Source organism: Oncorhynchus tshawytscha, linkage group LG30 (assembly GCF_018296145.1).
Source record: "Oncorhynchus tshawytscha isolate Ot180627B linkage group LG30, Otsh_v2.0, whole genome shotgun sequence".
Classification (NCBI taxonomy): Eukaryota; Metazoa; Chordata; class Actinopteri; order Salmoniformes; family Salmonidae; genus Oncorhynchus; species Oncorhynchus tshawytscha.
In genome coordinates this window covers 46,410,569-46,436,845 of record NC_056458.1, presented here as the reverse complement: position 1 = coordinate 46,436,845, position 26,277 = coordinate 46,410,569, and the positions used below count along the sequence as shown (strand labels likewise).

General features: G+C 49.1%; 1 protein-coding gene across 6 annotated transcripts in view; it reads right to left on the bottom strand.

The window, feature by feature from the left end:
* The window catches only part of mtmr4 (myotubularin related protein 4), a 100,038-nt gene that overhangs the window by 6,907 nt on the left and 66,854 nt on the right, over nucleotides 1-26,277 (bottom strand). For all 6 annotated transcript variants that reach the window (XM_042309492.1, XM_042309491.1, XM_042309494.1 and 3 more), the window contains 9 exons: nucleotides 23,340-23,506; nucleotides 22,378-22,474; nucleotides 17,404-17,517; nucleotides 16,385-16,587; nucleotides 7,539-7,667; nucleotides 4,378-4,489; nucleotides 3,535-3,730; nucleotides 3,109-3,294; nucleotides 1,739-1,909 (listed from right to left, as the gene is read on the bottom strand). In XM_042309492.1, coding sequence (XP_042165426.1) covers nucleotides 1,739-1,909; nucleotides 3,109-3,294; nucleotides 3,535-3,730; nucleotides 4,378-4,489; nucleotides 7,539-7,667; nucleotides 16,385-16,587; nucleotides 17,404-17,517; nucleotides 22,378-22,474; nucleotides 23,340-23,506 — 1,375 coding nt within the window. The remainder of the gene's footprint in view (nucleotides 1-1,738; nucleotides 1,910-3,108; nucleotides 3,295-3,534; nucleotides 3,731-4,377; nucleotides 4,490-7,538; nucleotides 7,668-16,384; nucleotides 16,588-17,403; nucleotides 17,518-22,377; nucleotides 22,475-23,339; nucleotides 23,507-26,277) is intronic.

Sequence of the window (26,277 nt, the reverse complement as noted above, 5' to 3'; positions counted from 1 at the left end):
ATTGGACTCTGGAGGAGTGGAAACGCGTTCTGTGGAGTGATGAATCACGCTTCACCATCTGGCAGTCCAACGAACAAATCTGGGTTTGGCGGATACCGGGAGAACGTTACCTGCCCGAATGCATAGTGCGAAATGTAAAGTTTGGTGAAGGAAGAATAATTCCATTGAAGGGAAATCTTAACGTTACAACATACAATGACACTCTAGAAGATTCTGTGCTTCCAACTTTGTGGCAACAGTTTGGGGAAGGCCCTTTCCTGTTTCAGCATGACAATGCCCCCGTATAATAAATAATAATAATAATAAATAAATAAAAATAGTACTAATAATATATATGTGCTATTAAATATATAAAAAAATATAAAATATATAAATAAAATATAAAATATATAAATAAAATATATAAATAAAATATATATATATCTATCATCCACTGAATATATTGGATGAGTACATCTTTCCTTCTTTAACCCTTAGCAGATAAAACTGGACGAGGGGTTAAACTAAATGGAATTGTTTTAAAAAGGTCATACCAAGGATAATTCAAATATTTGATCCCTTGAAGCATCATAAATATATATATATTTTGGTGTCCTTACTGCTACTAGCCTATACAAACACATTGAGTAACAGATTCACTACATGGAACAACAGACCCCCCAAAGAAATGTAAAGGAAGTTTGTTTCTGAAGTGTCTGTAAGAAAGATCAGGAAATATTTGTTATTAATATGTATTTAAACCCTTATCTTTTGTTGCTACTAAACAGTCTCCATATATACTTCCATTCATGTTTTCAACTAGTACCGGGGGACCTTCAGAAGAGTCTTGTGAGGCCTGTTCGGCGTTCCTAGAGCAAAACGTGGTGGAGAGAGTCTCACCTTTCCACAGAGGGGTCATATTTTTTTTGCTACTGTGACATGTGAAGCACACCTGATCCCTCTGTTAATAACCAGGACAGGAGAAGAGAGGAGAGAAGAGAGGACAGGAGAGAAGAGAAGAGAGAAGAGAGGACAGGAGAGAAGAGAGGAGAGAAGAGAGCAGAGAAGACAGGAGAGCAGAGAAGACAGGAGAGAGGACAGGAGAGGAGAGAGGAGAAGACAGGAGAGAAGAGGAGAGAAGAGAAGAGAAGAGAAGAGACAGGATAGGAGAGAGAGAAGGAGAGGAGAGAAGAGAGGAGAGAAGAGAGGAGAGGAGAGGAGAGAAGAGAGGAGAGAAGAGAGGAGAGAAGAGAGGAGAAAAGAGGGGAGAGAAGAGAGGAGAAGAGAGGAGAAGAGAGGAGAAAAGAGAGCAGAGAAGACAGGAGAGCAGAGAAGACAGGAGAGCAGAGAAGACAGGAGAGCAGAGAAGACAGGAGAGGAGAGAAGACAGGAGAGCAGAGAAGACAGGAGAGCAGAGAAGACAGGAGAGCAGAGAAGACAGGAGAGCAGAGAAGACAGGAGAGGAGAGAAGACAGGAGAGCAGAGAAGACAGGAGAGGAGAGAGGAGAAGACAGGAGAGAAGAGGAGAGAAGAGAGGAGAGGACAGGAGAGAAGAGGGGAGAAGAGGAGAAAAGAGAGGAGAGAAGAGAGGAGAGAAGAGAGGAGACAGGAGAAGAGAGGAGAAGACAGGAGAAGAGAGAAGACAGGAGAAGAGAGGAGAGAAGACAGGAGAAGAGAGGAGAGAAGACAGGAGAAGAGAGGAGAGAAGACAGGAGAAGAGAGGAGAAGAGAGGAGAGGAGAGAGGACAGTAGTGGGTACCATATCATGACCGGGGATAAAGAGGAAGTTCTGGAAGTTCTTGTTGCCGGAGCGGAGCAGAGACCAGACGGAGCAGGTGCGGTTGTGGATGTTGCGGACCTCTCTCTCCCGCCCGTTGTTACACAGGAACGTCCCGTACAGACACGAGTACGTGTGCTGCACCAGCTTGACCTGGGGGAGAGGAACAAAAACACACACGTTAAGCCTTTACACATTCCCTAATATATACAGTAACACTCCTAAACTACTACACAGTAACACTCCTAAACTACTACACAGTAACACTCCTAAACTACTACACAGTAACAGTACGCTCCTAAACTACTACACAGAACACAGTAACACTCCTAAACTACTACACAGTAACACTCCTAAACTACTACACAGTAACACTCCTAAACTACTACACAGTAACAGTACGCTCCTAAACTACTACACAGTAACAGTACGCTCCTAAACTACTACAGTCACAGTACGCTCCTAAACTACTACACAGTAACACTCCTAAACTACTACACAGTAACACTCCTAAACTACTACACAGTAACAGTACGCTCCTAAACTACTACACAGTAACACTCCTAAACTACTACACAGAACACAGTAACACTCCTAAACTACTACACAGTCACAGTACACTCGTAAAATACTACACAGAATACAGTACGCTCCTAAACTACTACACAGAACACAGTCACAGTACACTCCTAAACTACTACACAGAACAGTCACATACAGATAGGTCTTTACAATTGTCAAATTCAGTTTACAGTCATATCTATTCATGTAGAAACCTTAAATGATCTTTAAGAAAGGTCATATAGGCCAACAAAAGACTAGTAAATTGTGGCTGCCTCTCCAAACAGACAGTGTGTAGGAGAGAGAGAGAGACAGTGTGTAGGAGAGAGAGAGAGAGAGAGAGAGAGAGAGGAGAGAGAGTGTAGGAGAGAGAGGAGAGAGAGTGTAGAGAGAGAGAGAGAGAGAGAGAGAGAGAGAGAGAGAGAGAGAGAGAGAGAGAGGAGAGAGAGAGAGAGAGAGTAGGAGAGAGAGAGAGAGAGGAGAGAGAGAGAGTAGGAGAGAGAGAGAGAGTAGGAGAGAGAGAGAGAGAGAGGAGAGAGAGAGAGAGAGAGAGAGAGAGAGAGAGAGAGAGAGAGAGAGAGAGAGAGAGAGAGAGAGAGAGAGAGAGAGAGAGAGAGAGAGAGGAGAGAGAGAGAGAGTAGGAGAGAGAGAGAGTAGGAGAGAGAGAGAGAGTAGGAGAGAGAGAGAGAGAGAGAGAGGGAGAGAGAGTGAATGTGTGAAGAAAAGAGAGCTTGACAAAGAAGGAGATAAAGAGAGAGAGAGATGGTAAAGTCAAGGTGTAGTGTACGTACCAGGAAGGCTTCGTTGAACTCGAAGAGGCAGGGGAACTGTTTGAACAGCTGATGAACACAGTCCAGCCACTGGAGGAAAACCGGGCACTGCTCACTCACGTCAACAGCATCCTCCTGGTGACCACAGCGGTCGCCAAACTTATGACCGTAGTCCAACCACTCCGTCTCCACCAGTACCTGGAAACCCTAAAGAGGAGGGAGGACAAGTCGGATTCAACACTATACAGCTCCCTCCCTCCCTCTTTTATTGTAAACTGACAAAGTGCTCCATTGTAACATGTGTAACGTTGGTAAATTCAAATGGGATGTGTGAAACTGGTTTATACCGTCAACATACTATCAGAACAGAAAACCTGACAATAGCTTCATCAGGGTTAAAGTGAAGCACGCTGTTTTCATCATTGCATCACAGTGTTTTGTGTGTACCTCTAGCGTCCGATAGAACGGGTCCAGCAGGATCTTGGCGAGAGCCACAATCTGAGGGGTACGGTCCCAACCGTCTGAACAATGCACCAGGACAGGACGTCCCTCCCTTTCCACCGCAGAGCACACCAGAGTGGCTGCCTTCAGCATGACGGACAGGTGCTGCAGCCAACGGGTGCTCTCCAGAGCAGACAGCCAGCTGTGAATGCACACACCCGAGGGGCGACCAATGAGAACAGGTCTAGAAGGTTCTAGAATGTATTTCCTTCTGAAGGTAAATAATAAAACACAGCCTGGGTTGGGTAACCGGGGACAACCCTGACATCGGGGAGAGGGCGTGGAGCCCCTGACCTAGATGTGTCATTTTTAAAAAGGGGGTCACTACAGCACCTCTTTTAGAATACCAGGAACTCTGCCACTAGAACAGCCCTCTGTGTGCATCACTCATTACAGGTTGGGACATGCACTGTCCACATGCAAGGAGACATACACACACAACATGTGGGTTCAAATACTATTTGAAATCTTTCGAGCACTTTAAACGTTTGCTTTAGTCTGCCTGGAGTCGCAGGCGGGCCGGGTTTTGCACTCCTGGGAATTTTTCTATTGCTTGTCTAGTGTGAGACTGGCAAGTTCAGTAAAGCACAGCTTAAGTATTTGCAAATTATTTCAAATAGTATTTGAACGCAGGTCTGACATGCAAAAATACATGAAAACCACAAAGACACTTTGGACAAACAGCTAGTCTCTCTCTCCCTCCCTCTGTGGTGTAAACTTACTGAGGCCTGGAGAAGGGGACTGAGGGATGGTAGAGATAAGGGAGAGATGTCAGAGGGATCCACTTACTTGCCCGGGTCAGGGATCTGGCTGCAGACGGCTCGGAGGGACTGGAAGCTGTTCCTAATGGAGTGGATGTTGGCCATGCCCATGAACATCACCTCACAGTTAGGATAGTACTCTGAAACATACAGATGTATACTACAGTTAGGGTAGTACTCTGAAACATACTACAGTTAGGGTAGTACTCTGAAACATACAGATGTATACTACAGTTAGGGTAGTACTCTGAAACATACTACAGTTAGGGTAGTACTCTGAAACATACAGATTTATACTACAGTTAGGGTAGTACTCTGAAACATACTACAGTTAGGGTAGTACTCTGAAACATACAGATGTATACTACAGTTAGGGTAGTACTCTGAAACATACTACAGTTAGGGTAGTACTCTGAAACATACAGATTTATACTACAGTTAGGGTAGTACTCTGAAACATACTACAGTTAGGGTAGTATTCTGAAACATACAGATTTATACTACAGTTAGGGTAGTACTCTGAAACATACACCATTATACTACAGTTAGGGTAGTACTCTGAAACATACAGATTTATACTACAGTTAGGGTAGTACTCTGAAACATACTACAGTTAGGGTAGTACTCTGAAACATACAGATTTATACTACAGTTAGGGTAGTAATCTGAAACATACAGATTTATACTACAGTTAGGGTAGTACTCTGAAACATACTACAGTTAGGGTAGTACTCTGAAACATACAGATTTATACTACAGTTAGGGTAGTACTCTGAAACATACTACAGTTAGGGTAGTACTCTGAAACATACAGATTTATACTACAGTTAGGGTAGTACTCTGAAACATACAGATTTATACTACAGTTAGGGTAGTACTCTGAAACATACAGATTTATACTACAGTTAGGGTAGTACTCTGAAACATACTACAGTTAGGGTAGTACTCTGAAACATACAGAATGATACTACAGTTAGGGTAGTACTCTGAAACAAACAGTGAGCGCATTCCGTCAGTCCCTTTATCCATATTTTGTCATGTTACAGCCTTATACCAAAGTGGATTAAATAAAAACACACAATACCCCATAATGCCATCACAATACCCCATAATGCCATCACAATCCCCCATAATGCCATCACAATCCCCCATAATGCCATCACAATCCCCCATAATGACACCACAATACCCCATAATGACACCACAATACCCATAATGCCATCACAATCCCCCATAATGCCATCACAATACCCCATAATGCCATCACAATACCCCATAATGACATCAAAATACCCCATAATGACACCACAATACCCCATAATGACACCACAATACCCCATAATGCCATCACAATACCCCATAATGACAAAGCAAAAACAGTTAAAACAGTTTTGGCGAGCACATCGAAGGAATTGTCTGTAGAGCTCTGAGACAGGATTGTGTCGAGGAACAGATCTGGGGAAGTTTACCAGAAAATGTCTGCAGCATTGAAGGTTCCCAAGAACACAGTGAACTCATTATTCTTAAACGGAAGAAGTTTGGAACCACCAAGACTCTTCCTAGAGCTGGCCGCCCGGCCAAACTGAGCAATCAGGGGAGAAGGGTCTTGGTCAGAGAGGTGACCAAGAACCCGATAGTCACTCTGACAGAGTTCTAGAGTTCCTCTGTGGAGATGTTATCCTTCTGGAAGACTTGTCAGGATCGAGGAAAAGATGAATGGAGCAAAGTACAGAGATCCTTGATGAAAGCGCTCTGGAGCAGGTCAGGACCTCAGACTGGGGTGAAGGTTCACCTTCCAACAGGACAACGACCCTAAGCACACAGCCAAGATAAAACAGGAGTGTCTTCAAGGACCTTGTCCTTGAGTGGTGTCCTTGAGTGGTCCAGCCAGAACCCGGACTTGAACCCAATCTAACATATCTGGAGAGACTTGACAATAGCTGTGCAGCGACGCTCCCCATGCAACCTGACAGAGCTTGAGAGCATCTGCAGAGAAGGGAGAAACTCCTAAAATACAGGTGTGCCAAGCTTGTGGCATCACACCCAGGAAGACTCTAGGCTGTAATCGCTGCCAAAGGCGCGAAAACAAAGTACTGAGTGAAGGGTCTGAATCCTTATTAAATGAAACGGAAATACTACATTTACATAACTTTTTTTTTTACGTAGAAAAAAAAATCTAAAAACCTGTTTTTGCTTTGTCATTATGGGGGATTGTGATGTCATTATGGGCTATTGTGATGTCATTATGGGCTATTGTGATGTCATTATGGGCTATTGTGTGTAGATTGATAAAAAAAAAAATAATAATAATATTTTAAGCAATTTTAGAATAAGGCTGTAATGTAACCAAATGTGGAAAAAGTCAAGGGGTCTGAATACTTTCCAAATGGAGTGTAAAAATAAAAATCAGACTACGGATAAGGTAGTACTCTGTAACACCCAGGAACGCACAAAATATCAGTCACATGGAGTTTTAATACTCTGCAGACACAAAGTACGATTTCTCTCTACTGCATAGGGACTGTCAACATGTACATCTCTACTGCTTAGGGACCGTCAACATGTACAGTGGGTCAAAAAAGTATTTAGTCAGCCAATTTAGTCAGCAAGTTCTCCCACTTAAAAAGATGAGAGAGGCCTGTAATGTTCATCATAGGTACACTTCAACTATGACAGACAAAATGAGAAAAAAAAATCCAGAAAATCACATTGTACGATTTTGAATGAATTTATTTGCAAATTATGGTGGAAAATAAGTGTTTATTTATTATCCAGAGAGACTCAGAAAAGCAATAATGGCGAAGAGCTCAAGGGCACAGCGACAGGTTTTTCACCTGGTCGGCATGGGGATTTCAATCCAGAGACATTTGGTTACTGGTCCATCGCTCTTAGCCGTTAGGCAACCTGCCCGCCCCTAGATCACCTGATTCATTAGCTGTCTCCCAGCTCAGAACACACGAGTCTGTCAGACTGACGGAGTTCTGAAGGTCAACCAGACACAATGTGGCAAGGCTTCAATAACAGGAGCTCTTAGGAGGAATGACAACCACAGTACGGGGTGATGTAACACCTCTCACTGGCTGTTCTACTAGGAGGCATAAAAGATGAGACACATGTGAGTATGGTGCCTGACAAAACAACCAGGTTAGGAGACAACATCCATCCACTGTATTGCGTGTGTGTACTGACCTTCACACTCACAGCCACCTCCCTTGGCACGGTTGGCCACTGCAGCGGTGTAAGAACGAGCGTCGAGGATAAGAAGCTTTTGTGGCGCAGTGTTGGCATCAGGGCCTGGGCATCCTGTCAGAGAGGAGTCTGAGGGAGGGAGAGAGGAGGTTTTTAGATTTAGTGGTGGGGTGTGGGGGGGGGTAGACAGGTAGACACAGAATGAGGGACGTCGAGAAAAAGAGATGGATGGCGCAGATAAACGACAGGTAGAGAGAATGAGAGACGGCGAGACGGAAAGAGAGCGAGGGAGAGACGGAGAGAGAGCGAGACGGAGAGAGACGGAGAGAGGGAGAGAGAGAGAGACAGAGAGAGGGAGAGAGAGACAGAGAGAGGGAGAGAGAGACAGAGAGAGGGAGAGAGAGACAGAGAGAGGTAGAGAGGGAGCGACAGAGACGGAGAGGGAGAGAGAGGGAGAGACAGGGAGAGCGAGGGAGAGACGGAGAGAGAGACGGAGAGAGAGAGAGAGAGACAGAGAGAGCGAGGGAGAGACGGAGAGACAGGAGGGTTAAACAGAGAGAAGGGGTTAGGAACAGGGGCGTGATGATCGATAGTGCTGGCTCAGCTCGTCCCCTGGAGAAAATCAATATCTCCTCCTGATGATGACCACTGCAGCACTGCTTAGTAACATCTACCACAACGACGGGCGACAAACCTCGCTAGGGGACGGTGATTGGTGGGCGGGGAAGAGCCTCATCACGCAGAAACATCTCAGATAGACATTTTGTGAGAAATGTCTAGGGCCTGGATTCCCAATAGCATCTTAAGGCTAAGTTCATCTTAGAATCATAGGATCGCCTGCCTGTCTGCCTGCCTGACTCTGTCTGCCTGCCTGACTCTGTCTGCCTGCCTGACTCTGTCTGCCTGCCTGCCTGACTCTGTCTGCCTGCCTGACTCTGTCTGCCTGCCTGACTCTGTCTGCCTGCCTGACTCTGTCTGCCTGCCTGACTCTGTCTGCCTGCCTGACTCTGTCTGCCTGCCTGACTCTGTCTGCCTGCCTGCCTGACTCTGTCTGCCTGCCTGCCTGACTCTAGGATCCTATGGTTCTAGCGATGAACTTCGCCTTAATAAGATACTTGTGTCATACTGTTCTCTCTCCATGACAAGCGGTACTGATGCACCAAGTCTGCTACCAACAGGACCCTGAACAGCTTCTACCACCAAACCATAAGCTCCTGAGTGGAGCAGCGGTCTAAGGTACTGCATCTCAGGTCATTTATAAACATTTGAACATCTTGGCCATGTTCTGTTATAATCTCCACCCGGCACAGCCAGAAGAGGACTGGCCACCCCACATATGCTCTCTCTAATTCTCTCTTTCTTTCTCTCTCTCGGAGGACCTGAGCCCTAGGACCATGCCCCAGGACTACCTGACATGATGACTCCTTGCTGTCCCCAGTCCACCTGGCTGTGCTGCTGCTCCAGTTTCAACTGCTCTGCCTTATTATTATTTGACCCAGCTGGTCATTTATGAACATTTGAACATCTTGGCCAAGTTCTGTTATAATCTCTACCCGGCACAGCCAGAAGAGGACTGGCCACCCCACATAGCCTGGTTCCTCTCTAGGTTTCTTCCTAGGTTTTGGCCTTTCTAGGGAGTTTTTCCTAGCCACCGTGCTTCTACACCTGCATTGCTTGCTGTTTGGGGTTTTAGGCTGGGTTTCTGTACAGCACTTTGAGATATCAGCTGATGTACGAAGGGCTATATAAATAAATTTGATTTGATTCAGTGCAAGAGGTGTCACTACAGTCCCTGGTTCGAATCCACACTGTATCACATCCGGACGTGATTGGGAGTCCTATAGTGCGGTGCACAATTGGCCCAGCATCGTCCGGGTTTGGCCGTCATTGTTAATAGGAATTTTTGTTCTTAATCGACTTGCCAAGTTAAATAAAAGGTTAAATAAGATCAGACATCTGAATAGTTAATGAAACGATTACCCCGACTACCTGCATTGTCCCTCATATTTTATTCTACTGACTGTCCTTACACAGGCTCCATGACCCTCACCGGACTGTACCGGCCGACTGTCCTTACACAGGCTCCATGACCCTCACCGGACTGTACCGGGCCGACTGTCCTTACACAGGCTCCACGACCCTCACCGGACTGTACCGGGCCGACTGTCCTTACACAGGCTCCACGACCCTCACCGGACTGTACCGGGCCGACTGTCCTTACACAGGCTCCACGACCCTCACCGGACTGTACCGGGCCGACTGTCCTTACACAGGCTCCACGACCCTCACCGGACTGTACCGGGCCAACTGTCCTTACACAGGCTCCATGACCCTCACCGGACTGTACCGGCCGACTGTCCTTACACAGGCTCCATGACCCTCACCGGACTGTACCGGGCCGACTGTCCTTACACAGGCTCCATGACTAGCCACCATGTTCACCAAGGTCAGGGTAACGGGTCCATTTGATCTGCTTTTGGTGATTTGGCACCTTGACTTCTTAGGCACCGGTACAATGGTCGTCACCTTCCAGGATTTTGGCACTGTACAGGTGCTCAGTAGGAGTTGAAACAGTCGCGTGAAGACACCCTTGAGCAAGTCGGCGCAGACCTTCAGGACTTTGCCCCGTAGTCCGTCTGGGCCCGGGTGCTTTGTGTGGCTTAATCATTAACAAGCCTCGTTCCCACCTCGTTCTCTGTTATCTGGACAGGAGAGGATTTGGGGATAATCTCACATATTTGTTTTACATTCGTCTTTGAAATCAACAGTATCAAATCTTCCATGAAAACAGTTAAGGTCATTTACAAAGGATGAACAGTCTGTTATTGTTCTCTATTTTCCTTTCTCTCCCCACCATTCCATTAAGACCCGTCCCATGCTTGTCTTGGATTGCCTGTACAGAACCTCTGCTCCACTTCATCCTTGAAATGTTACCCCCTTTTTCTCCCCAATTTCGTAGTATCCAACTATCTTGTCTCATCGCTACAACTCAGCTCGGGAGAGACGAAGGTCGAAAGTCATGCGTCCTCCGATACACAACCCAACCAAGCCGCAACTGCTTCTTAACACAGCGCGCATCCAACCCGGAAGCCAGCCGCACCAATTGTGCGTCGCCCCACGGACCTCCCAGTCGCGGCCGGCTACGACAGAGCCTGGGCGTGAACCCAGAGTCTCTGGTGGCACAGCTAGCGATGCGATGCAGCGCCCTAGACCACTGCGTCACCTGGGAGGCCCACTTTCCATATTTATTTTACCTGAATTAAATTTCCTTTCTCCATTACAGCATCAGTATCTCCGTTCAGGAATGAAAAACATATTATCACCGAGGCACATTTTCAAGTCCTTAGACACCCAAGGCTTGTTGTAATGACAGTATCCTCACAGAACTGGATGATGTAATGCTGTCTGTCACCTCGTGGGGGATCCCTGCGTGAGCCAAAAGTACACCTCTCCCAGTCTGTGACATCAAAGCAATCCTTGAGCTCCTCCCTACTCTCCTCTTTCCATACCGGAATAGATTTCTCTACAGGGTTTTTCCCGAGTATCACCTGCATCTCGGTAGGAGACGGTCTGATTCCTAGATGGGTGATCTGCACATCGTCTTCAAATGCGTCCTCTACGTTGCCATAACACTGATCCAAGGACACGAGTTGGACAAGTGACGTAATGTTGCAGTAGGAGAGGTGCGCGGAGAGAGAGCCTATTAAAATCCCCGAGCACAAATACTGTCTGGTCAGTTGATTGTGGAAAACGCAGCATTGAAAACAGTCAGTAATCCTGTCAGTAGCTTCCTTATTGTGAAATCCAGACACATAGACCAGAATAACGGTCATTTTCCAAAATCACATGGTAGAGATAGAATGGTGTGAAATGATACAAGGAGAATCTCAGAATCTCTCTGGTGCAGATTTCAAATCATATTAAAACTGCATGGCCCAAGTATTATCTACAAAGATACATGCCGCCCCCCTCCCCCGTCTATTGATTGATGTGACATTGTTTTGTCTCCATCTGCTCTAAATGACAGTGTATCCATCAAAATGTTCACATCAATATGGTCCTGCTCGAGCCACGTTTCTGTCAAGCAGATTTAAAATGACTTCTCCTAAAGTCCTCTTCAAAATGTCGCCGCTAACTCTTCCAGTTTGTTATTTTTAATGACGTCCCATTTGACAGTGGCATCACCAGCAGCGGGTGAAGTCCCCCCCCTCCCCCCTCCGTAATCTGTTCCCGATACCACCTCTAGAGCCTCGCTTCTACTTAGTTTCGCTTTTTTTTGGACTTTGTAGAACAACCATCAGGCAATGCTGTTTTTTTGGAGTGTGTGAGCTTTATCATGGTTGATTCACTAGTGGGAGGAGGTGACGGTGGTTGATTCACTAGTGGGAGTAGGTGACGGTGGTTGATTCACTAGTGGGAGTAGGTGACGGTGGTTGATTCACTAGTGGGAGGAGGTGACGGTGGTTGATTCACTAGTGGGAGTAGGTGACGGTGGTTGATTCACTAGTGGGAGGAGGTGACCGTGGTTGATTCACTAGTGGGAGAGGTGGTGACCGTGGTTGATTCAATCGGGGGAGGAGGTGACGGTGGTTGATTCACTAGTGGGAGTAGGTGACCGTGGTTGATTCAATCGGGGAGTAGGTGACCGTGGTTGATTCAATCGGGGGAGGAGGTGACGGTGGTTGATTCACTAGTGGGAGGAGGTGACCGTGGTTGATTCACTAGTGGGAGTAGGTGACGGTGGTTGATTCACTAGTGGGAGTAGGTGACGGTGGTTGATTCACTAGTGGGAGGAGGTGACGGTGGTTGATTCACTAGTGGGAGGAGGTGACGGTGGTTGATTCACTAGTGGGAGTAGGTGACGGTGGTTGATTCACTAGTGGGAGTAGGTGACCGTGGTTGATTCACTCGGGGAGGAGGTGACGGTGGTTGATTCACTAGTGGGAGTAGGTGACGGTGGTTGATTCAATCGGGGAGGAGGTGACGGTGGTTGATTCACTAGTGGGAGTAGGTGACGGTGGTTGATTCACTAGTGGGAGTAGGTGACGTGGTTGATTCACTAGTGGGAGTAGGTGACCGTGGTTGATTCACTAGTGGGAGTAGGTGACCGTGGTTGATTCACTAGTGGGAGTAGGTGACCGTGGTTGATTCACTAGTGGGAGTAGGTGACCGTGGTTGATTCACTAGTGGGAGTAGGTGACCGTGGTCGATTCACTCGGGGAGTAGGTGACCGTGGTTGATTCACTCGGGGAGTAGGTGACCGTGGTCGATTCACTAGTGGGAGTAGGTGACCGTGGTCGATTCACTCGGGAGTAGGTGACCGTGGTCGATTCACTCGGGGAGTAGGTGACCGTGGTCGATTCACTAGGGGGAGTAGGTGACCGTGGTCGATTCACTAGTGGGAGTAGGTGACCGTGGTCGATTCACTCGGGGGAGTAGGTGACCGTGGTCGATTCACTCATTGACTTGGTACAGATACCCCCTGTATATAGTCTCATTACTAACCTGTACCCCCATACATTGACTTGGTACCGATACCCCCCTGTATATAGCCTCATTACTAATCCATACCCCTGCACATTAACTTGAGAGAGAGAGAGACAGACAAAGAGAGAGAGAGAGAGACAGACAGAAAAAGAGAGAGAAAAAGAGAGAGAAAAAGAGAGAGAGAGACGGGTGGTAGGGGACAGTCACTCCCAAAACAGGCTCCAAATTCACGAACACAGAAACAAGGTATCGAACAAAAAAAAGAGTCATGGTCCTTTTAGACTAGAGTATCTGTTCCACTGGTGAAGATTCATCTTCTGTCCAGACAAAATGTATGTGGGGGAGGAGGAGGGTGTGTGTGTGTGTGTGTATGTATTAATTGGGAACAGCACATTCCAGGCACTTGTGTCTTCATTGTCTGTTCGGGTAACTAGTTCTCATCAACCTAATTGGGGTTGTTTTTTGGGTCAGAGCAAAATGAATGAACTGAATCTGCAGCAGTTAGTTACACATGTCCTGTCTCCCATTCCCACTGGGGGAAACAGACTGGGAACAAGTGCTAAGGACCAAGCTGTGAGAACCAAGCTGAGTGAACCCTGAGCTGAGTGTCCCTCTACCACAGCGGCCCTCTACCACAGCGGCCCTCTACCACAGCTACAGCGGCCCTCTACCCTCTCCGCCCTCTACCCTCTCCGCCCTCTCCCCTACCCTCTCCGCTCCTCTCCTCTCTCTACCCTCTCCGCTCCTCTCTCTACCCTCTCCGCTCCTCTCTCTACCCTCTCCTCTCTCTGACCCTCTCCCCACTCTCTCTACCCTCTCCTCTCTCTACCCTCTCTACCCTCTCCACCCTCTCCTCTCCTCTCTCTACCCTCTCCTCTCCTCTCTCTACCCTCTCCTCTCCTCTCTCTACCCTCTCCTCTCCTCTCTCTACCCTCTCCTCTCACTACCCTCTCCTCTCACTACCCTCTCCTCTCTCCCTCTCTCTACCCTCTCCACCCTCTCCTCTCCTCTACCCTCTCCCGTCTCTCCTCTCTCTACCCTCTCCTCTCCTCTCTCTACCCTCTCCTCTCCTCTCTCTACCCTCTCTCTACCCTCTCCTCTCTCTACCCTCTCCTCTCCTCTCTCTACCCTCTCACTACCCTCTCCTCTCTCTACCCTCTCACTACCCTCTCACTCTCCTCTCACTCTCCTCACTCTCCTCTCCTCTCTCTACCCTCTCCTCTCCTCTCCTCTCTCTACCCTCTCCTCTCCTCTCTCTACCCTCTCACTACCCTCTCCTCTCTCCTCCCTCTACCCTCTCCACCCTCTCCTCTCCTCTCTCTACCCTCTCCTCTCCTCTCTCTACCCTCTCCTCTCCTCTCCTCTCTCTACCCTCTCCTCTCCTCTCTCTACCCTCTCCTCTCCTCTCTCTACCCTCTCCTCTCTCTACCCTCTCCTCTCCTCTCTCTACCCTCTCACTACCCTCTCCTCTCTCTACCCTCTCACTACCCTCTCCTCTACTACCCTCTCCTCTCACTACCCTCTCCTCACTACCCTCTCTCCTCTCACTACCCTCTCCTCTCACTACCCTCTCCTCTCACTCTACTCTACTCTCCTCTCACTCTCCTCTCCTCTCTCTACCCTCTCCTCTCCTCTCCTCTCTCTCTCCTCTGAACTCTCTCTCTCTACCCTCTCCTCTCCCCTCACTACCCTCTCCTCTCACTACCCTCTCCTCCAAGCTACCCTCTCCTCTCCACTCTCCTCTACCACTCTCCTCTCCTCTCCTCTCTACTCTCCTCTCCTCTCCTCTCTCCCTCTCCTCTCCTCTCCTCTCCTCTCCTCTCCTCTCCTCTCCTCTCACTACCCTCTCACTACCCTCTCACTACCCTCTCCCTCCCCTCTCACTACCCTCCCCTCTCTCTACCCTCTCCTCTCTCTCTCCTCTCCCTCTCCCTCTCTCTACCCTCTCCTCTCTCTACCCTCTCCTCTCTCTACCCTCTCCTCTCTCTCCTCTCTCCTCTCTCTACCCTCCTCTCCTCTCCTCTACCCTCTCCTCTCCTCTCTCTACCCTCTCCTCTCCTCTCTCTACCCTCTCCTCTCCTCTCTCTACCCTCTCTCTACCCTCTCCTCTCTCTACCCTCTCCTCTCCTCTCTCTACCCTCTCACTACCCTCTCCTCTCTCTACCCTCTCACTACCCTCTCCTCTCACTACCCTCTCCTCTCTCTACCCTCTCACTACCCTCTCCTCTCACTACCCTCTCCTCTCACTACCCTCTCACTCTCCTCTCCTCTCCTCCTCTCCTCTCTCTACCCTCTCCTCTCCTCTCCTCTCTCTACCCCTCTCCTCTCCTCTCTCTACCCTCTCACTACCCTCTCCTCTCTCCTCCCCTCTACCCTCTCCACCCTCTCCTCTCCTCTCTCTACCCTCTCCTCTCCTCTCTCTACCCTCTCCTCTCCTCTCTCTACCCTCTCCTCTCCTCTCTCTCTCCCTCTCCTCTCCTCTCTCTACCCTCTCCTCTCTCTACCCTCTCACTACCCTCTCCTCTCTCTACCCTCTCACTACCCTCTCCTCTCACTACCCTCTCCTCTCACTACCCTCTCCTCTCACTCTACTCTCCTCTCACTACCCTCTCCTCTCACTCTACTCTCCTCTCCTCTCCTCTCCTCTCTCTCCCTCTCCTCTCCTCTCCTCTCTCTACCCTCTCCTCTCCTCTCTCTACCCTCTCCCCTCACTCCCTCTCCCTCTCACTACCCTCTCCTCTCACTACCCTCTCCTCTCACTCCCTCTCCTCTCCTCTCACTCTCCTCTCTCCTCTCACTCTCCTCTCCTCTCCTCTCACTCTCCCTCTCCTCTCCCTCTCACTCTCCCTCTCCTCTCCCTCTCCTCTCCTCTCCTCTCCTCTCCTCTCACTCTCTCCTCTCCTCTCCTCTCACTCTCCTCTCTCTCCCTCTCCTCTCCTCTCTCCTCTCCTCTCACTACCCTCCCCCTCTCACTACCCTCCCCTCTCTCTACCCTCTCCTCTCTCTACCCTCTCCTCTCTCTACCCTCTCCTCTCTCTACCCTCTCCTCTCTCTACCCTCTCCTCTCTCTACCCTCTCCTCTCTCTACCCTCTCCTCTCTCTACCCTCTCCTCTCTCTACCCTCTCCTCTCTCTACCCTCTCCTCTCTCTACCCTCTCCTCTCTCTACCCTCTCCTCTCCTCTCCTCTCCTCTCCTCTCCAGGTTATTGCGGTTAATGAGAATGTCTTCTCTGTCTGTTTGTCTCGTAAAGTGAAGGCTGGTAGCACGTAACTTAAAGCCTGCTGGTATAATGCATGATGATGAATTGTTACTTCCCCAAGGTCAATAAATACGCCTACAAATCAGATCAGATCCTTACCAAAGTCGCTGTCAGAGCTGTCTGGGCCTTCCCCTCGGGGTTGGCTGCAGGCCAGGGCCTCACAAGTGATCCTGGTCCCGGGGTCCATCAGACAGGCCTTAGCGATGGATGTTACCAGGTACTCGTCCTCTGTGTTCCTCCAGCCCCACCAGCTGATCTCTGGTTGGCTGCAGCGAGCGATCACCGCCCCGTTCCTCTGGTGCCTGGTGGGATGGTAAGGAGAGGGGACTAACCATCAGTACACACGCATCACGAAAACCAGAGCAGGTCAACACATTAGCCATGTGTTTAGAATGGGTTGGTCCATAGACTAGGTATGGTGAGGATATTTGGAACGTGTGTGTGTGTTCTCTCCCCCCACCCCTCCAACACCCAGGTAGCAACATATATCTCAGCTTGGATGACAGCCCACCACCTCAAGCTCAACCTCGACAAGACAGAGCTTCTCTTCCACCAGGGGAAGGCCTGCTCGCACCAAGACCTGTCCATCACGGTTGACAACTCCGTGTAGTATGGTTTGTGTGTGTGTGTGTAGTATGTTGTGTGTGTGTGTGTGTGTGTGTGTGTGTAGTATGGTGTGGTGTGTGTGTGTATGGTGTGTGTGGTATGGTGTGTGTGTGGTATGGTGTGTGTGGGGGGTGTGGTGTGTGTGTGTGTGTGGTATGTGTGTGTGTGTGTGTGTGTGTGGTATGGTGTGTGTGTGGTATGGTGTGTGTGTGGTATGGTGTGTGTGTGTGTGGTATGGTGTGTGTGTGTGTGGTATGGTGTGTGTGTGTGTAGTATGGTGTGTGTGTGTGTAGTAGTGTGTGTGTGTAGTAGTATGTGTGTGTGTAGTAGCGGGTGAGTGTAGTAGTGTGGGTGTGTGTGTAGTAGTATGGAGTGTGTGTGTGTGTAGTAGCGGGTGAGTGTAGTAGTGTGTGTGTGTGTGAGTGTAGTAGTATGGTGTGTGTGTATAGTGTGTAGTAGTCTGTGTGTAGAGTATGGTGTGTGTGTGTGTAGGTGTAGTAGTGTGTACCTACCTATAGACGACCACAGGGATTCTGTTGGAGGATCTGAAGGAACCAACACTCTCCAGCTCCTTGTCTGTGATCCACACTGGGACCAGCAGCTGCTGGGGATAGCTGGAGCACAGCCTGGCAGGAGAGGAGAGAGGTTAGGATATATACACAGTGAAGAGGCGACTCTGGGATGCTGACCTTCTCCGCAGAGTTGCAAAGAAAAAGCCATATCTCAGACTGGCCAATAGAAAGAAAAGATGAAGATGGGAAAAGAACACAGACACTGGACAGAGGAACTCTGCCTAGAAGGCCAGCATCCCGGAGTCGCCTCTTCACTGTTGACGTTGAGACTGGTGTTTTGCAGGTACTATTTAATGAAGCTGCCAGTTGAGGACTTGTGAGGCGTCTGTTTCTCAAACTAGACACTCTAATGTACTTGTCCTCTTGCGAACCGGGGCCTCCCACTCCTCTTTCTAATCTGGTTAGGGCCAGTTTGTGCTGTTCTGTGAAGGGAGTAGTACACAGTGTTGTACAAGATCTTCAGTTTCTCGGAACAATAAAAGACTGACGAGTTTCAGAAGAAAGTTATTTGTTTCTGGCCATTTTGAGCCTGTAAACGAACCCCCAAATGCTGATGCTCCAGATACTAGTCTAAAGAAGGCCAGTTTTATTGCTTCTTTAATCAGAACAACAGTTTTCAGCTGTGCTAACATACTTGCTACAGGGTTTTCTAAATGATCAATTAGCTTTTTAAAATTATAAACTTGTATTAGCGAACACAACGTGCCATTGGAACACAAGAGTGATGGTTGCTGATAATGGGCCTCTGTACACCGATGTAGATATTCCATAAAGAATCTGCCGTTTCCAATCCTCATTTACAGCATTAACCATGTCTACACTGTATTTCTGATCAATTTAAATGTTATTTTAAATGGACGTTTTTTTTTTGCTTTGCTTTTCTTTCAAAAAACAAGGACATTTCTAAGCGACCCCAAACTTTTGAACGGTAGTGTATGTGGTATCAACACTGACGAGCTCTAAAAGCCCCGAGATAAATAATAATAAACATAAAAAACACAGAAAAGCAGGTTTGTTTGACGCCATTTTAGGTGAGAGTGTATTAGAGAGAGGGGTGTTTTCATTCTCAGATATCCAAAGTGAGATTGTTTTTTAAGCATCGCTTGGAGAAATCAGAGATATTCCCGGAGGCTCTCCCCTCGCTCAACTTCATTGCAAATATTTTTCTAATCTATTTTGACGATAATCTGTTCAATAATCTATTTTTGACGATAATATGTTCTGATGGCCCAACACAACACCATCTCCATGCCTCCTCTACTTCGTACTTTACAGGGCATTCAGAAAGTATTCAGACCCCTTGATTTTTCCCCACATTTTGTTACATTACAGTCTTATTCTAAAATTGATTAAATTGTTTTTCCTCATCTGAAATCTCCACACAATACCCCATAACGACAAAGCGAAACCAGGTTTTTAGAAATGTTTGCTAATTTATTTAAAACAAACTGAAATTAGACATTTCCATACGTTTTCAGACCCTTTACTCAGTACTTTGTTAGCGATTAAAGTCTCGAGCCTTCTTGGGTATGACGCTACAAGCTTGGCACATCTGAATTTGGGTATTTTGTCTTCTCAGCAAATCGTCTCAAGCTCTGTCAGGTTGGATGGGGAATGTTGCTGCACAGCCATTTTAAGGTCTCTCCAGAGAGGGGGTTCAAGTCCGGGCTATGGATGGGCCACTCAAGGACATTCAGAGACTCCCTCCCTCCCTACTGTCCTCCCTCCCTCCCTACTGTCCTCCCTCCCTACTGTCCTCCCTCCCTACTGTCCTCCCTCCCTCCCTACTGTCCTCGCTCCCTCCCCACTGTCCTCGCTCCCTCCCCACTGTCCTCGCTCCCTCCCCACTGCCCTCCCTCCCCTACTGGCCTCCCTCCCTCCCTACTGGCCTCCCTCCCTCCCTACTGGCCTCCCTCCCTCCCTACTGGCCTCCCTCCCTCCCTACTGGCCTCCCTCCCCCTCCCCCTACTGGCCTCCCTCCCTCCCTACTGGCCTCCCTCCCTCCCTACTGGCCTCCCTCCCCCCTACTGTCCTCCCTCTCTCCCTACTGTCCTCCCTCTCTCCCTACTGTCCTTCCTTCCTCCCTACTGTCCTTCCTCTCTCCCTCTGTCCTCCCCCTCCCTCCCTGTCCCTCCTCTCTCCCTACTGTCCTCCCCTCCTCCCCTACTTCCTCCCTACTGTCCTTCCTTCCTCCCTCCCTACTGTCCTTCCTCCCTCCCTCCCTACTGTCCGTCCTCCCTCCTCCCTCCCTACTGTCCGTCCTCCCTCTCTCACCTACTGTTCTCCCTCTCTCACCTACTGTCCTCCCTCCCTCTCTCCCTACTGTCCTCCCTCCCTCTCTCCCTACTGTCCTTCCTCCCTCCCTCCCTACTGTCCTTCCTCCCTCCCTACTGTCCTTCCTCCCTCCCTACTGTCCTTCCTCCCTCCCTACTGTCCTCCCTCCCTCTCTCCCTACTGTCCTCCCTCCCTCTCTCCCTACTGTCCTCCCTCCCCCTCTCTCCCCCTACTGTCTCCTCCTCCCTCCCTACTGTCCTCCCTCCCCCTACTGTCCTCCCTCCCTACTGTCCTTCCTTCCTCCCTACTGTCCTTCCTTCCTCCCTACTGTCCTTCCTTCCTCCCTCCCTACCTACTGTCCTTCCTCCCTCCCTCCCTACTGTCCGTCCTCCCTCTCTCACCTACTGTTCCCTCCCTCCCTCTCCCTCACCTACTGTCCTCCCTCCCTCTCTCCCTACTGTCCTCCCTCCCTCTCCTTCCTCCCTACTGTCCTTCCTCCCTCCCTACTGTCCTTCCTCCCTCCCTACTGTCCTTCCTCCCTCCCTACTGTCCTCCCCCTCCCTACTGTCCTCCCTCCCTACTGTCCTCCCTCCCTCTCTCCCTACTGTCCTCCCTCCCTCTCTCCCTACTGTCCTCCCTCCCTCTCTCCCTACTGTCCTCCCCCTCCCTCTCCCCTACTGTCCTCCCCCTCCCTCTCTCCCTACTGTCCTTCCTCCCTCCCTTCCTACTGTCCTTCCTCCCTCCCTTCCTACTGTCCTTCCTCCCTCCCTCCCTACTGTCCTTCCTCCCTCCCTACTGTCCTTCCTCCCTCCCTCCCTACTGTCCTTCCTCCCTCCCTCCCTCCCTACTGTCCTTCCTCCCTCCCTCCCTCCCTCCCTCCCTACTGTCCTTCCTCCCTCCCTCCCTCCCTACTGTCCTTCCTCCCTACTGTCCTTCCTCCCTCCCTCCCTCCCTACTGTCCTTCCTCCCTCCCTCCCTCCCTCCCTACTGTCCTTCCTCCCTCCCTCCCTCCCTACTGTCCTTCCTCCCTCCCTCCCTCCCTACTGTCCTTCCTCCCTCCCTCCCTCCCTACGGTCCTCCCTCCCTCCCTCCCGTCCTTCCTCCCTCCCTCCCGTCCTTCCTCCCTCCCTCCCTCCCTCCCTCCGGTCCTCCCTCCCTCCGGTCCTTCCTCCCTCCCTCCCTCCCTCCCTCCCTCCGGTCCTTCCTCCCTCCCTCCCTCCGGTCCTTCCTCCCTCCCTCCCTCCCTCCCTACTGTCCTTCCTCCCTTCCTACTGTCCTTCCTCCCTCCCTCCTCCCTACTGTCCTTCCTCCCTCCCTCCCTCCCTCCCTACTGTCCTTCCTCCCTCCCTACTGTCCTTCCTCCCTCCCTCCCTCCCTCCCTCCCTACTGTCCTTCCTCCCTCCCTACTGTCCTTCCTCCCTCCCTCCCCCCTACTGTCCTCCCTCCCTACTGTCCTCCCTCCCTCCCTCCCTACTGTCCTCCCTCCCTACCCTCCCTCCCTACTGTCCTCCCTACTGTCCTCCCTCCCTCCCTACTGTCCTCCTTCCTTCCTTCCCTCCCTCCCCACCTCCCCCTCCCCCTACTGTCCTCCCTCCTTCCCTCCCTCCCTCCCCCTCCCTACTGCCCTCCCACAGAACTGTCACACAGATGATCAAGAGCCAAGTAATGACGGAGAGAGAAGGTTTAAACACCGACTGGCACAGAAAATGCTCTTTGAAATGCTGAGTCACTCTCCCCATCCAGTCTGTTCCGTTAGCTAGTCTGGGACCGTTCGACAGCACAGACAGACGTGCCTGCTTAGGAGACCGTGGGCTGGCTAATTAAGGGGGTGGTGCTGTGTCGTACATGATGAGGCAGCAGTTTGATCATAAATCGTTCTGCTCCGCGTTGAGACTGGGGGGGTCAATGTGTCTGTGTGTGTGTGTCAGTGTGTGTGTGTGTGTGTGTGTGTGGGGGTGTCAGTGTGTGTGTGTCAGTGTGTGTGTGTGTGTGTCAGTGTGTGTGTGTGTGTGTGTGTGTCAGTGTGTGTGTGTGTGTGTGTGTGTGTGTCAGTGTGTGTGTGTGTGTGTGTGTGTGTGTGTGTGTCAGTGTGTGTGTGTGTGTGTGTGTGTGTGTGTGTGTCAGTGTGTGTGTCAGTGTGTGTGTCAGTGTGTGTGTGTGTGTGTGTGTGTGTGTGTCAGTGTGTGTGTGTGTGTGTGTGTCAGTGTGTGTGTGTGTGTGTGTGTGTGTGTGTGTCAGTGTGTGTGTGTCAGTGTGTGTGTGTCAGTGTGTGTGTGTCAGTGTGTGTGTGTGTGTGTGTGTGTCAGTGTGTGTGTGTGTGTGTCAGTGTGTGTGTGTGTGTCAGTGTGTGTGTCAGTGTGTGTGTGTGTGTGTGTCAGTGTGTCAGCGTGTGTGTGTGTGTGTGTCACTGTGTGTGTCAGTGTGTGTGTGTGTGTGTGTGTGTGTGTGTGTCAGTGTGTGTGTGTGTGTGTGTGTGTGTGTGTGTGTGTGTGTCAGTGTGTGTGTGTGTGTCAGTGTGTGTGTGTGTGTCAGTGTGTGTGTGTCAGTGTGTGTGTGTGTGTGTGTGTGTGTGTGTCAGTGTGTGTGTGTGTGTGTGTGTGTGTGTGTGTGTGTGTGTGTGTGTGTGTGTGTGTGTCGTACTTGTATTTGAGGTTGATGTCAGACACTCTCCAGGCGTTCTGCATGTCAAAGCCCATCCTCTTAACCTCCATCTGCAGCCTCTGACGAACATGGTCACCTACACAGAGAGACAGAGGACATGGTCACCTACACAGAGAGACAGAGGACATGGTCACCTACACAGAGAGAGAGAGGACATGGTCACCTACACAGAGAGACAGAGGACATGGTCACCTACACAGAGAGACAGAGGACATGGTCACCTACACAGAGAGACAGAGGACATGGTCACCTACACAGAGAGAGAGAGGACATGGTCACCTACACAGAGAGAGAGGGACCTCACACAGAGACCTAGACAGAGGACAGAGACAGAGGACATGGTCAGAGGACATGGTCACCTACACAGAGAGACAGAGGACATGGTCACCTACACAGAGAGACAGAGGACATGGTCACCTACACAGAGAGAAAGAGGACATGGTCACCTACACAGAGAGACAGAGGACATGGTCACCTACACAGAGAGACAGAGGACATGGTCACCTACACAGAGAGACAGAGGACATGGTCACCTACACAGAGAGAGAGGACATGGTCACCTACACAGAGAGAGAGAGGACATGGTCACCTACACACAGAGAGAGAAAGAGGACATGGTCACCTGTCACTGAGGGAAAGGGATGATGTGATATGAACACAAAGGGAACCAGTTTATTCATTCTTAATTAAGCACAAAAATCGGTATATTCTCTGTGCTTTACTGTGTGTATCCGCAGGCACACACACTTGTCTGTAAATATCTGTTTGTCTGTTGGGAGTGAAGTGATGAAGGCTATAAACAATTCAGTAGACAGACAGACAGACAGACAGACAGACAGACAGACAGACAGACAGACAGACAGACAGACAGACAGACAGACAGACAGACAGACAGACAGACAGACAGACAGACAGACAGACAGACAGTGCGTGACTCTGACCTGGTCTACAGAGGTGTAGGTGCTGGTCCTCGTCATCAGTGCTGCTCCCCAGACACCAGGCGTGGTAGGCCAGGGCGAACAGATCCTCCAGCCTGCCAGGGTGGGCTATGGCCCGGTTCAGACGTCTCAGCCACTCCTGGCACTGCTTGAACGTGGAGAAGTGGCATCTGAGGAGATAACAGAACAACAACAAAAAGGACAGGAAGTCAGAGGATGGTCAGGACCTTTAAAAGCATTATCACGGTTTCACCACATTATCACGGTTTCACCACATCATCACGGTTTCACCACATCATCACGGTTTCACCACATCATCACGGTTTCACCACATCATCACGGTTTCACCACATCATCACAGTTTCACCACATTATCCCCACGGTTTCACCACATTATCATGGTTTCACCACATTATCATGGTTTCACCACATCATCACAGTTTCACCACATCATCACGGTTTCACCACATCATCACGGTTTCACCACATCATCACGGTTTTATCACGGTTTCACCACATCATCACAGTTTCACCACATCATCACAGTTTCACCACATCATCCCCACATCATCACGGTTTCACCACATTATCATGGTTTCACCACATCATCACGGTTTCACCACATCATCACGGTTTCACCACATCATCACAGTTTCACCACATTATCCCCACGGTTTCACCACATTATCATGGTTTCACCACATTATCACGGTTTCACCACATTATCGACCATCGCGTGGACAGGAAGACAGAAGTCTCCAGGAAAAAGAAAGCCAGAAGGGGTTTGTTTAATTATTAATAACTCATGGTGTAATTGTGACAACGTACTGGAAGTCCTTTTTCCTTTTGTTCTCCCGATCTGAAATACCTCACCATCAAAATGGCGACCGCATTACCTCCCGTGAGAATTTTCTTCAGTCACCATCACTTTAATAAAGACTTTAATAAAGGGAATCTGAGGAAAAACGCTACCTCAATTCTGTCAACACATCTACTCTGCTACACGCGCAACACTGACCCTGTTGGAGCTAGAAACACCAGCATTACTGCCCCGTTGGAGCTAGAAACACCAGCATTACTGCCCCGTTGGAGCTAGAAACACCAGCATTACTGCCCCGTTGGAGCTAGAAACACCAGCATTACTGCCCCGTTGGAGCTAGAAACACCAGCATTACTGCCCTGTTGGAGCTAGAAACACCAGCATTACTGCCCTGTTGGAGCTAGAAACACCAGCATTACTGCCCTGTTGGAGCTAGAAACACCAGCATTACTGCCCTGTTGGAGCTAGAAACACCAGCATTACTGCCCTGTTGGAGCTAGAAACACCAGCATTACTGCCCTGTTGGAGCTAGAAACACCAGCATTACTGCCCTGTTGGAGCTAGAAACACCAGCATTACTGCCCCTGTTGGAGCTAGAAACACCAGCATTACTGCCCTGTTGGAGCTAGAAACACCAGCATTACTGCCCTGTTGGAGCTAGAAACACCAGCATTACTGCCCTGTTGGAGCTAGAAACACCAGCATTACTGCCCTGTTGGAGCTAGAAACACCAGCATTACTGCCCTGTTGGAGCTAGAAACACCAGCATTAGTGCCCTGTTGGAGCTAGAAACACCAGCATTACTGCCCTGTTGGAGCTAGAAACACCAGCATTACTGCCCTGTTGGAGCTAGAAACACCAGCATTACTGCCCTGTTGGAGCTAGAAACACCAGCATTACTGCCCTGTTGGAGCTAGAAACACCAGCATTACTGCCCTGTTGGAGCTAGAAACACCAGCATTACTGCCCTGTTGGAGCTAGAAACACCAGCATTACTGCCCTGTTGGAGCTAGAAACACCAGCATTACTGCCCTGTTGGAGCTAGAAACACCAGCATTACTGCCCTGTTGGAGCTAGAAACACCAGCATTACTGCCCTGTTGGAGCTAGAATAGAGCTAGAAACACCAGCATTACTGCCCTGTTGGAGCTAGAATAGAGCTAGAAACACCAGCATTACTGCCCTGTTGGAGCTAGAATAGAGCTAGAAACACCAGCATTACTGCCCTGTTGGAGCTAGAATAGAGCTAGAAACACCAGCATTACTGCCCTGTTGGAGCTAGAAACACCAGCATTACTGCCCTGTTGGAGCTAGAATAGAGCTAGAAACACCAGCATTACTGCCCCGTTGGAGCTAGAAACACCAGCATTACTGCCCTGTTGGAGCTAGAAACACCAGCATTACTGCCCTGTTGGAGCTAGAATAGAGCTAGAAACACCAGCATTAAGTGAAGAGGCTTATTCAATATGGTAAAAGGCATCACAATCAAAGACATGGAAATACTTCTGATGTGTGTGTCTATGAGAGAGAAAGTGGGCTCTTAGTTCAGTTGAAAACTCAAGTCTTTACAACAACAAAACAACAAAACAAAAAACAAAGCCATCTAGATGTTTTTTGAGCCAAACCAGTTCTTAAGCAAACTTCATGACATCTGTTTTCCAACTCCGAGCAAAATAACAAAGAAGTCGTTCTCTCAACAGTTCTCACTAGTAGAAATATTGTGGAAAATACACACACACACACACACACACACACACACACACACACACACACACACACACACACACACACACACACACACACACACACACACACGAGACTATTACCAAGTCTCCTTGTTTTAGAACTGAGCCTATAAATGCAGTTAAATGTTTTTATTTTAAAAAACTTTTTTTTATGTCAAATCACTCAAACAGAAATCAAAAATGAAAACTATTATGAAAACAAAATCTTATTTTTGATCTGGTAGAAAAAAAACAAAAAAACAAACATGATTCATGGGGCAAAGGTATCAATCTGACCAATCACCATAGGTATCTGGCCAGTGTAGTTATCAATCTGACCAATCACCAAAGGTATCTGGCCAGTGTAGGTATCAATCTGACCAATCACCATAGGTATC